At 32.0% G+C, this 12,552-nt stretch overlaps 2 protein-coding genes across 3 annotated transcripts; one reads left to right on the plus strand and one right to left on the minus strand.

The window, feature by feature from the left end:
• Positions 1 to 5,801: 5,801 nt before the first annotated feature.
• LOC106776990 lies at positions 5,802 to 7,838 on the plus strand. Its single transcript, XM_014664479.2, has 3 exons — positions 5,802 to 6,405; positions 6,965 to 7,151; positions 7,282 to 7,838. Exons 1-3 carry the CDS (start codon positions 5,843 to 5,845, stop codon positions 7,486 to 7,488), a joined length of 957 nt encoding a protein of 318 aa, XP_014519965.1. The 5' UTR covers positions 5,802 to 5,842; the 3' UTR covers positions 7,489 to 7,838.
• An 804-nt stretch (positions 7,839 to 8,642) lies between these two features.
• On the minus strand, positions 8,643 to 11,075 carry LOC106777259 (HVA22-like protein c). 2 transcript variants are annotated; one of them, XM_014664823.2, is made up of 5 exons: positions 10,893 to 11,075; positions 10,732 to 10,758; positions 10,518 to 10,640; positions 9,289 to 9,556; positions 8,643 to 9,064 (listed from the first exon to the last, which is right to left on the minus strand). In XM_014664823.2, exons 1-5 carry the CDS (start codon positions 10,952 to 10,954, stop codon positions 8,996 to 8,998), a joined length of 549 nt encoding a protein of 182 aa, XP_014520309.1. In that variant the 5' UTR covers positions 10,955 to 11,075; the 3' UTR covers positions 8,643 to 8,995. The 2 variants fall into 2 exon arrangements, with proteins under 2 accessions (XP_014520309.1, XP_014520310.1); XM_014664824.2 differs by having other exon boundaries at positions 10,851 to 10,944.
• Positions 11,076 to 12,552: the final 1,477 nt, after the last annotated feature.

A 12,552-nucleotide genomic window follows, 5' to 3' on the forward strand; every position in this document is an offset into this window, starting at 1 on the left:
TGTAATTTGGTCTAAAATGACATATGAAAATAAGTGCTTTTCAACCTTCATCATCGTCTTCCTCTGCCAAAAGATTGAGTTTTGATTCGCATTGGGGCTATATATAGGCTAAAAAGATAACTGAATCTAGCCAAATAACAACAGAAACCCGCTCAACGGCTAATTAAACCGCTCAACGGTTTCCCTCTAATCGCAGGACCGCTCAGCGCCCAAAACTGCCGCTCAACGCCAAAAACTGACCCAAAACTGCCGCTCATCGGTTTGGTCAACTTTTTTGGTTGACTGGTTGAGTTTTCTGGTTGACTGGTTGACTTTTCTGGTTGGCTGATTGACTTTTCTGGTTGACTGGTTGACTTTTCTGCATTCTGGTTGACTTTTCTACACTGCAACCATTTGATCTTCAACCTTTCTTTCAATTCATTCCAAAAACCTACAAAAATCAAGGGAAAGCAAGCATAAAACCAAGAAAACCAACCTTGACTCTCTTATTCTCTAACTTAATAAAAATGCATGATTTCAAGCTAATTCTAAGCCTTCAAAGGTGTGATTTAATATCAAATTTAAGTATGAAAATCACAGTTTTTCAACCGTTATCAGACACAAATTTAAATTTTAACGTTCTAAAATTAGAATTTTAAAAAACTTTTCAGCACATAGTCGAATATATTATTCAAACAGTCGACTAAGACATATGAAACACAAAGTTTTACACACGATCAACCAATCATTCAGACAGATAATATTTTCATGTCATCACACAACAACAACCAATGCAGTTAAGCAATAATGCAGTAAATTGATACAAATGTACTAGTTGTAGATTCTCAAGATAATGATTTAATCTAGATTTATCCATCCTTGAGATCATATTGCATCAGCTTTATATCCTGCAAAAACATATTAAGATTTGGTTGCTGGTACCCATTTAACTTTAGGTCCATGATTGTCAGTTCTTGTTACTTGTTCCTTTGGTTTCCAAACAAATAATTTTTGAGGAACAACAACATTTCTATAATAGCAATTTCTAACAGTATTCCCAACACAATTACAATAGAAACATGCATTTTTAGCAGGTTTACTTAAATCAATAAATCTCTTAGTATTGGTTCTACTAGATTGAGCTTTATAACCTATTCCTTGTCTATGAATAGCTCTGCCAGATGATTTTAGTACAACATCTAAATTGTATCTTCCCTGTGTAAACTTAGCTATCATGCTAGTTAAGTAATCTTTATTTTCAACATAAGTAGGACAATTTTCACAGATTTTATCTACTGTAACAGTTTCAATTTTGACATTTTTTGCAGATAACAAAGCTTCATTTAACTCTTTTTCTAATCTCTCATTATCGGCAACAAGGTTATTAATTCTACACTCAAAATCTCTTCTTTCAGAGTTTAGTCGATTAACCTTGTATTGCAGTCGCATTGCCTCAGATGCAGTTCTTTGAATGCATCTAGCAGCAGATCATATTTGATTTTCACTGGTTCATTTGAGATGTTTGCATCGCTGCCATAATCGTCCCAAGTAACTCCAGTCATAGAGCATAAGTTTGATTCCTCATCTTGATCAGCATCTTGATCAGCATCTTCATCACTTGAGCTTTCAGAATCTAAGTTCTCCCAAGCAATGTATGTTCCTTTTCGTTTCAGATTTCTACCTTGAGAGAATCTTTTCACTAGTGGAAAAATAGCATATTATGACGACCTATTATGACGGATAAAAATAATCCATCATAATAAGTTGATCGGTGGCAAAATCGTAATAAAAGTTAGATATATTATGACACATTTTTGTACATCCGTTATAATATAACACGTGGAGGCAAACTTGTAAATAAGTTTAAAACATTTTATTACGTACTTATGGATATGTCATAATATAAAACATGGTAGCAAACTTGTAAATAAGTTTAAAACCTATTATAACGAAGTTAAGGTCACCCGTCAAAATATGTGTGTCTCTGATATTTTTCATTTCCCACCCGTCTTGCTATCACGTACGTTCGTTCACTCTACCCTAAGTTTGTTCACTCCACCTTAAGTTCTTCTTCAATCTCTTCTTCACTCTCGTTTCACTCTCTTTTGCCGTGACACATTTCTCGTTCGTGTAGGCTCACGGCGTTTCTCTCGTCTCCATTGTTGAAGGCTCTCACTGTCTCTTCATCATCTCGTTCAACCACAATTCAAGCGGTAAGCATCTTTCACCCTTAACTTTTAGGGTTTCTTTGTATCTTTGTCTTCTCACCTTTTAACCGATTATTTTTCTTTTGCTTCATTTTTCACTGATTGAAATCGATACCCTAAGTGTTTGTTCCAGTCAAGTACTGATTTGAGCCACTTCAAAGAAAGCTCCATAGGAGTGGATTACCTTAGGTTGAAGAGGCTCAGGGGTCGCCACTTCATCTTCGACACATCGTTTCCGGATTCTGCCTCTCAGTAGGAAGTTTATTCCGCCACGTGAGTTTCGTTTTCCATTTGTTGTTTTATAAAATCATTACTTGTAATTTAGGTATGTGTTTTAGGGAAAGAACATTGATTGAATCAATTGATTTAGGTGTTGTTGGTGTTGTTTTGTCAATTGAATTCTCTCTTGCTTGTTGCACTCTCGCGGTCAAAAGTAGAGCTTCTTAGCATAATAGTTTGAGAAATATAAATATCTTGACAGGTTAAAATGAATTTGTATTATAACATATTTTTAAAGTTCTCACCTATTAGTTTAAACTAGTTTGAATTTATAGAGAAACTTGTTTTACTGTACTTTTTGTAAGCAGGGAAATTATAACAAGTTTCCATTTCTCCATTACTTTATCATTCTCATACCGTCCCTTCAGTATCCTTGTTTCTTCTTTTGCCTTGCCATCCTTACTATTGGGAGCACAGGGTTTTTCACATTCAAGCATTACAACAGTCTTCTCAATAATAGGATTATCATCTTCATCATCAATAGGTGAGATTTAAAATTCATTTTTCTTTGGCAAGGTGTCTTCCAAATTCAAAGAGTTGTTAATATCCAACTTCTGTGTCCTCTCTTTAACTGATGATCCAGTTTGGACAATGTCACTTGTTTTAGATGTTCCGATTCTTAGTTCAGGGAGAGTTGTAGTCTTGCTTTTATCATGGTTCACAATAGCAGAAATCTTTCTGATATCAGATTCATTAGTTGCTTTAGTAATTGAACTTGTCCTAGCACCTCTTGGTTTAATAGATGTTGAAGAAGTGTGACGAATGGTACTCATTTTAGGTTCTGACAATCTTCTAATTCTAGTAATTGATGCCTTAGTATCAGTGGTACCATCACCCTTCTCTTGTATATTCTTTTTCATCCCCTGCTCTCTTGTATATTCTTTTTTTATGTTATTATTATTGTTATCATGATCATTGGGTAGTAGCAACTAGGACAACACTCAAATCAAATAATTGTAAGGTTTGGCCTGAATCTCTGAGAAGAACAGCTTTAACATAAGATTCAAGTATTATATAAGGTGTATGCACATACATATATATCGCTTTCCATCTTTACAATTGGAAGAAGGACTGATGAAAACAAAGCAAATCAGGCTCAAAAAGTTGCTTCAAGTAAAAGCTAGATAGGTGCTAGCCTATCTAGCATTTTACCACCTTTTTGTTCCCCATTTCATCACTTCCTGTTCATACAATAACCATTTATTCATGTCTTAATACAAACAAATCTATATTAGGACAAAACTTGGATACACTTTCAGGTTGCCATATACTTGATTCTGATGTTGTCATTGGATTAGAATTGGAGTTTTGTATCAGTAATATATTTTAATTTTTAAAGAAAACTTTTATTACTCAGAAATAAATAAAACTCCAATTCTCATAGAAGGAAAACACCAAAAAACAACTATGCAAGTTTTTCCCTTTCCTTATATATATTATAATAGTTATAAGAGAAAAGGAGAATATAGTACTTGTTGGGGCTACTGTGGGGTATGTGGTTTTGCATGTCACCGATTGTTTGTAAGAAGATGAGGATGAATTTAAAGATTCAGAGGTCGATATTGTCTCTTCCAGTGTTTTAGAATCTGCTAGAAGAATGTTTTCTTCCTTGCTCCTTGATGTGCTTATAAGTTCATCTACAATAAATCAGATATTTCACATTAGAAAAAGGTACAAGTAACAGCACAATCATCAACACATTTTTTCTTCATTCTTTTTATTTTTCTCTGGGAGCCCTTTTCTCAATAGCTTAATTACAAAGGTAACAGCATTATTTATATTGTTCAGTGTGTGGTTTGGAATTATAGCATTCTGAACCAAATTGACTATATCATTAAGGGTGTGTTCACTTAAACAAATTATATTGTTCAAACGAATTGGAAAGCGAGGAAATGAAAAGCAACTGTGTTCGCATTAACAGATTTTGAAGGAATGATTTTCGCTTATTTGCGGGATGAGGTGCTTTTTTCATCCCTTGTAATGTAAAGAGATTTGAGGGTAATTGTTGTAAAAAATATTTTTTACCCTTGATAGAAAACGCACAATTACTCTTCCACTTTCCTCTTGCCCACCTCTCTTTCCTACACGTGTTGATATTTATCCAAGCAGCAGCCCCCAAATTTTCTTTGTCTCCTTATTTTTAGTTCTTCAGCTCCTGATTTTTATTATTCAAATACAACTTTTTACTTTATTTCTCTTCTACTTCCATTTATTATATATCTTTTGCTTGTATACTTTACTAATAATAATAATTAAGGTTAATTTTTTATTTTTTATAAACATTTTTACAATTAAATATAACATTAACTAATATCATTTTATATTACTTTAATATCTAAGGATATATTGGTAATCTTCAATTTCTACCAATTAAACAAATTTTTTAAAACTGTCACATCAATCAAATCCTACACTAATTCTCACAAACTTCACTCCCAAATCCACTTCCAATTACCTTCAAATCCACTCAAGTAAACACACAAAAAAAAAAAAATCACCCTCAAATTCTATTAAATCAATTCAATCACTCTTTCCTAAATCATCTCTCCAATCACCCTAAAGTGAACATACCCTAAGAGCTTGTGTAGTAATCGATGCATATAGGACATACATATATCTGAAAATCCACAAAACCTGTCATTGTGTCGTTATGCCCTGTGGCCAAAGTTCGAACCTTACAAATTATTGCACACTTAGAAATAAAACACAAGACCACAAATTTTATAACAATGTGCTCTTGCCAACTAAGCAACACAACACTTGTAAAAATACATATGTTTTCTTATTGATAAACTCTTTACACGTTCAAAACATCCTTTTATTTCATTGAATTTTCTCATGTCTTACATAAAGAGTTAGGAACAATGAAATTTTTTATTATAGATTATAGAATTTATAATATAAATTTTGTATTTTAAATTATATAATTGAAATGTATTTTTTATTTTATATTCATAATTTAAAATAAATTTTTATTTTGTATTAATTGAATAATTCAAAATACAAATTTTAGATTGAATTATATAATCCGAAATACAATAAAATTTTCATGATACAAAATTTATATTTTGAATTGTATAATTTAGAACATATTTTTTATTTTACATTGTTAGATTGTATAATTTAAAATATAAATTTTGTATTTTATTGTCCAAAACTTTTCCAAATCATATATTTTGGAACTTAAAATAAGGAAAGGGTAAAATTGTAATTTTAAAATATATGGAGGTCCAGGAAAAATTATTGAGGTGGAGGAAGAAGGCCCCGTTGTTGAAATGAAAGCAAAGCCCAAGTCCCAAGGCCCAAAATCTACCCTCTCTTTTTCCTTAGAGAGCGAAAACTGAGTTGTGGTTATGCTTTTGAGCAGTTAATCGACAATGCAAGCGTTTCGACGAATCACCACAGCGACCATCTCCACGACAAAGCAATTCAACGCTCTACCATCTGTTATTGCCTCCGATACGCATTTCTCTCCTTCCGGCAAATTTCCGGTGACGAGAAGGTGGTTGTCGAGCCGCAAGTCCCGGAGCGGCGAGGACGAGTGGAACGAGGCTTGGGAAACGGCGTGGCTGCCGGAGGACTTAACACCGAAGACACGAGCTCCATGGGAAGGCGACGTCAATTTCCCTTCCTCCTCTTCCTCCGCCGCAGCTGCGGTTGACGCCGTGGCCGAGGCCGACGAGGAGACGAAAGCGTTCGTGGCGGAGATGAACGAGAATTGGAATGAGCGGCGAAGAGGATCGAAGGAGAAGGAGAAGAGGGGAGAAAACGGCGCGCTTTACAGCGTGGAGAATTTGAAGAAGGATTACCGACTGAAGAAGCAGAAGCTGCACGCTGGACTGTGGTTGAAGGAGATTGAGAAGCTCGAGGAGGCAAAATTGGCCGATTCTGACATTGCTGCTGGCGATGACATTCAGAGATTGATTGATAGTTGCTCCGAGTATACCTCTCGCTCTCTTACCCCCTTTTAAATTGGATTATGGTTCTTGAGATGTTGCTTTATATTGGTATTTGAGTTTGTGGTTATTAATTTGTTATTGATTTAAGTTCCTGATACTGAAATCTCATCAAGCATTGTGGTTATATTCAATCTTTTATAATCTAATCTCGTGTAGAGTGTTCGATTTGAAGTAGTTATTGACCTTGGGATTTCTAATGAAGCATGTTGTGCGGTGTGTTAAGAACCGGATTAGTTCTGTGTATTGCTTGTTCTATATTATTGTATACTGCGATATTCTTTATAGATCCCAGATAGGGCTATGACTAGGTATTAACTGCTCACTATTTAATTTTTTTCCTTCAAAGTCTTATGTTATTTTCTTACTTTGTTTTGCACACTAATGTAGATGTATGGCCATTCTGTTTTTTCTACACTATGGATTTTCTGGTTTCTTGTTTCTGTGCACACTAAGGTCTCATGGCATCGTAGTTATAGCTTTTTCATCTTTAGTATTATCTCTACTTGTGTATGTTGTACTTAAATAACCGAACAACTGCAGCATTTTTTACCCTGGCAATAATGATCTCAACAATGCACAAGTGCAAACTGCGGAGTTCAAAAATATGCCTGATGGATGGGAAACGATATCAAAAAATCAAGAAGGAAATGTCTGGGAGATGTCCCAGAGAGAAGAAGATATACTTCTCCAGGAATTTGAACGACGTATTGCTTATAGCAAATTTCAGGTGTGTATAAAAACAATAGATTGCCATCCCAATACAAACCATTGGTATTCTTTATAGGAACCATGGAGCATACTGTCAGATGCCTAGTTTTTCTCTTTATCATTGACAACTTGATAAAACTTGTATGCAGATTGCTAGTTTTATCAAGACTCATATATTTAGCAGGAGGAGGCCAATTGATGGGTGGAAATATATGATAGAGGTCGTGGGACCAAATGCTAAGAGAGGAAAGGGTAGTGTTTCGAGAGTACCAAGTCTGTCTGATCCCTCTACACAACCTTTTAAGGAGGAGAAAAATTCAGTTGACAAGACTTACCTTCCTCTTCAAAGAAGGTAGCTTGCTCATGTTGGTGCAGCGGTCCTTTGATTCAAAAATGGGTGAATAAAGGACAGTTACTGCTACATAGCCTTTATTGACAACAGATGCTCTCCAAGCAATCTAAGTTAAGGTTCAAAACCGTGGTTGAATTATAAAAGCAGGTGACATAATATGACCCAGGATGAATGTGATACTAATTATTGGCCTAAAAGCAAAAGGAGTTTTCTCTTTTGCCATGTTAAATATTACTCTAATATGTGAAAGCATTTAGGGTTAAACTGGTGGATGTACACGAGGATATTGAATTAGGCTTCACAATTTTTTTAACAGTTTAATATCTAAAGCTATGTATTTATTTACTCTCCAAATCATATGAAGAATGCACCGGAGGTTGCATATAGGATTGTCGATGCATCAAAATAGGAACACGGCGTGCATTATATTCATTGAACATGCAAAACAAGTAAAGCTGTGCCTATCGAAGCATTATAAACAATTAATCTGGTTCGATTGGTTGAGGTTAAGATCAAACTTATGTGGTTTTGCGCAAGTTGTCTCACACTAGTTCTGCATATCTGTTAAAGAAAATAAACAGATTTAGACTGCTATTTGTCATGTTTTTTCAATATCCATTAGCTAAAGTTAACTTTTAGGTATTGAAGATTGCAAGCCATATAACATTTCAAATAAAATTTTGCAATGAATAATTTGGTGGAGTACATGGCCGTATGACTCGTTCAATTTCAGACAAATTTCAAAAGAAACACCTTGCTAGATAAATCATGAGCTATTTCAAGGTACTTTATGCATAAGGGTCTTTTAAGAAAAAACAAAAACAAAAAGCCTTTGTGCATCCCTTAACTAAAACAATGATTTTTTTAAAAGGGACTCCAAACATAATCTTACAATTCGTAACGTAGAAAGCATAACCCTTCCAATATAGCCATGCATCCCTTAAACATTGAGTTAGTTTTTCATTAAAAGTTTATTTCTACCATGGAACTCTATAACATACTTATATTTAAGGTAAAATTCTATGCAATATATCGACATATAATTTCAGTTCTAATTTAAACCTGGAAGAGCCTAGTTCTTTCTTTTTAATGTGAATGAATATCAGAGCCTTGTATTCTCACACGAGAGCATTGCACAACTTCAGCCCTGCGTTACTATTAGTCTTCAATGAATAAATTGAATATATGGACATTTTTCTTATCAAATTTAGCTCAGAAAAGCAAAGTCAGTGTGTTCTTTTCCACATACTTGAAGTCGAAAAAAACTTTGGAAAAGATGGTAGTGATTACTCCTGACTCTGGTTGCGACAATGATTCTCCATCACTTTCTCCATTTTTTTTTTTATCTTTCCTCCTTTTGCCTTTATAGTTGAATTAACTATAGATGAAATATCTCAACCTGAACTAGATTTACATCTAAATTAACTAAGTTCATAAGTCTTACACTTAAATCACTATTAAAGTATCGCCACGGTGATACTACAGATGAGTTTAAGGGTTAACACAGTTAATTAATATATATAATCATCATCAAAGATCATATAACTTCCGTTCCTCCGTCCTCTAGCTTCTCTGTCAGCCTGCATATATATATCAACAACCAAACCATAAGTATTATTTATGATTAAAAACAGGCCTAGTTGCATATATTTTCATGCTTAAATTGCACTAAAACAGGTATACTTCCTATAAATTCTGTTCTCAATGAAATTAACAAAAGCAACTATAATTTACATCTAAAACCTTCCATAAGATTCTTGGTTTCCATAACTACTGGTCACAAAAAAATTTGGACAATGTGTACCTTGGTTATGAGTCTTTCAAATGCTTCAGTTCCATGCTCTTCCATGTACCTCTCAGCAGCAGAAAGGACATCATCCTGCTTACTAAATATGTTCTTTCGAGGAACATACCACATTTGAGAGGCTCCTGAAAACTTTGGCATTTGTGGCATTTGTGGATTCATATAGAATGGTCTAACATAATGCCTATAAACATGTGCTGCCCCACTGAACTGCGGAAGAACTAGCCAGCAACTAAGTATCAACTTGGCATAAGGCCAAATGGCAAGCCTGAAATTAGAAACACAATTACATTGGAAAGTTACAAAGGTTTAGTTTCTTAAAAATTTTCTTGCCAAGCAAAGAACTCCTCAGAGAACCTTTTGAAAATGAAAATTTCCCCCAAGTGATAACTAAGACTAAATGGCATTGGTAAATTACTTAAACTTAATTAAGTACTTAATCATAATCATGTTCGTGAATTTAACTCAATGAATAAACACAAACTTAGCATTGTGTTTGACTATTAAGATGAGGCAAACTACTATATAATTGTTAATAATTTAAGAACGTGTGCACCATTAAAACATTTTTAATTTTTTTACCCATTTACTTGTAATTTTATTTGTTACTATCTTATATCTAAAATTCAGTTAAGTTTAAATGTTTTTATAGTTCCCTTAAGGATAAAGTATTTCATTAAAAAATAGTATGAAAATAAAAAATTTAAAACTAAAATAAATAATATAATTTGAAAAGAGACAGTGATGAATGTTGATAGAATATTGAAGATAAAATAAAATATATATATTATGATAAGTTATAAACTCATATATTACTTAGCATTAAAAAAAAAATGTTATAAATTAATTAGCTGAACATGCTCACAACAAATGGCTTAATAATGGTCAAGGGTTCTTTCAAATAAAATAAGCCAGTTATCTTAAAAAGACCTGTAAAACACACTCAAAAGTTAAAACTCATGATTTATAACTTAAACTTTGAACTTTAAATAAATAAAATCATTATGTTTTCATTGTTTTTAAATTATTTGGCCAGTTATCTGAACACATTGTTTAGTTGATTTTGAAAACTAAAAACAGCACATAGAAAATCAAACACACCCTATCTTTTCATACCTTTGTCAAGGTTCAAACAATGCACCACAAAGAAATTGCATACTTCAATATATATACATGATAACATCAATATAAAGCATCCAAAAAATGTTGAGATTCAGTCATTAACTTACACTTCAAGAACTTTGGAAAATGTGAGCTCAAACAGAGTGATCAAAGAATAGAGAACCCAATAAGTCAGCCATTGCTGATCATCAATACTAGACCTACTCTCTATGGCCTTTATCGAAGCATATCTGCCACAAACACCAAAAGATACACTCACAACTCAAAACCTCACACACTTTTTTCAAAAAGTCACATTCAAAAAACAAAAGCTATACTTACAAAGGGTAAACCAGGGTGACCAACGGCCTGAACAAAAAGCAAAAACACAAATCTCAGATCAAAATGATTCAATGTAACAAAGAAAAAGTTTAAATTTTTCATGTGAATCTACATCATACAATGGCATTCAAGCGTAGAGATGTAATGGACAAGAACCATACAGAGCAAGAACATCGAAGTTCTTGAAGAGAACTTGGAGAAAATTGTCGCCAGAAGTACCCATTTGATGCAATGTTGCTATTTTTCTTTGTGGATCCTTTTGAGTGGAACACAGACGAGGGTTTGTAAAGAGAGACAAGAGAAAACAGAGAGGCTTGAAAAGTGGGACACTCCAAACTAGAAAGTAAAATTGAAAATGAAAGCATGTTGACAAAACAAAACCAGACCTTGACAAAAAACTTATGTTTTTTATTTTAATTTTTTTGTTATATTAGTTATTTTATGAATGGATAAAAAATAAAATGTGTAACTTCTGTGTAAAGCTTTTTTATATTGTGATTTAATAATAATTTTAAATTTATCTTTTTATTGAAGATTACTTTTAATCGAGTAAATTATTCAAATACCTCTTATAATTTTATTAATTTTTTTTCTGGATAGTTTTCTTTCCTAGTCTAATATGAAGTGTTTAGAAAATGTTCTTATTGACATTTGATATGTATTAAATAAACTTACTTAATTACTTATAATATTACATATTTTTACCTTTTTTTTCAAACTTCAAAATCTCTTTCCCTCCTATCCAATTTTCCTTTCTGCAAAAAGTAGAGCTAAAAAAATTATTTAAAGATTGAGGAGATATATGTAATGCAATATTTCTTTTTACCCATATAGCAATTAATGTTAGGAATATAGTTGATATGTTGATTAAAAAAATTATATAAACATCTATTTACATAATTATCCGTTTCTGTATAGAACTTAAGAATAATTGAAAACTGATTTACATGAAACAAATTATGTTAAGTTTTTATTTCCTTAATTATAAAAGTATAAAATATATTTTGTCCAAAAAAAAGACATTTGGGAAAGATATTAAATGTGTTAACGCGGAACAGCATAGGTTTATTTCCATTCTGAACTGTACGTACATGGACACTGTTAGGCAGTGGTACTAATAGAATTATCAGTGCCAGCTGTCACCAACTGATCTCGTTCTTTTATATAGTTAAATAAAACTTTATAATTGATTTATTTTTTATAATTTATTAATTTGGTTCATTTCATTTTTATCATTTTTTATTGATTTAATCTTTTAATTTGTTTTTAAAAAAAGTTTAATTTGTAAGTTAACAACTATCGTAACTGTCAATTGATCGATGAAATTTTAATTTTTTTAACTTTTTTAATTTAAAAAATATAAATAGTCACATCAAATTATAATTATATTACAATAAAAATTTGATAATATAAGTATTAATGTTACATGTTTATTTTTAATTTAGTTTTTTATTTAAAATTTTGGCTCAAGTTTCTTTATTATTAAAAGGATTTAATTTTAAACTAAATTAATAATTAAATTTAATTGCAATTTATACATTCATGTTAAATTAAATTTTTAAAAGATATAAATATTCATATAGTTTTATTTTCTAAAAAACTTCAAATATAAAAAATACAAATGAAAAGATATAAAAAAAAGTAATAACAGAGATAACTAAATTAAACTTTTTTTAAAAACATTAGATAGTTAAACCAGAAAATAATAAACAAAATAAAATGAACTAACGTGACATATTAGATTAAATCATTATTAAATAAATATTTGTAGCATTTCAAAATAATACAATTTCTTCTGTTTTATTTTATCTTCTCAATAAA

The sequence above is a fragment of the Vigna radiata genome, chromosome 11, assembly GCF_000741045.1.
Source record: "Vigna radiata var. radiata cultivar VC1973A chromosome 11, Vradiata_ver6, whole genome shotgun sequence".
Taxonomy (NCBI): domain Eukaryota; kingdom Viridiplantae; phylum Streptophyta; class Magnoliopsida; order Fabales; family Fabaceae; genus Vigna; species Vigna radiata.

What these genes read in the sequence shown, in the direction of transcription:
- LOC106777259 (XM_014664823.2), bottom strand. Translation starts at nt 10,954, where the DNA reads ATGGGTACTTCTGGCGACAATTTTCTCCAAGTTCTCTTCAAGAACTTC. An exon ending in AACTTCGATGTTCTTGCTCT is followed by an intron (nt 10,759 to 10,892) that starts GTATGGTTCTTG and finishes CTTTTTGTTCAG; the next exon opens with GCCGTTGGTCACCCTGGTTT. An exon ending in TTTTCCAAAGTTCTTGAAGT is followed by an intron (nt 9,557 to 10,517) that starts GTAAGTTAATGA and finishes TTCTAATTTCAG; the next exon opens with GCTTGCCATTTGGCCTTATG.
- LOC106776990 (XM_014664479.2), top strand. Translation starts at nt 5,843, where the DNA reads ATGCAAGCGTTTCGACGAATCACCACAGCGACCATCTCCACGACAAAG. An exon ending in TTGATTGATAGTTGCTCCGA is followed by an intron (nt 6,406 to 6,964) that starts GTATACCTCTCG and finishes GAACAACTGCAG; the next exon opens with CATTTTTTACCCTGGCAATA. An exon ending in TTGCTTATAGCAAATTTCAG is followed by an intron (nt 7,152 to 7,281) that starts GTGTGTATAAAA and finishes ACTTGTATGCAG; the next exon opens with ATTGCTAGTTTTATCAAGAC.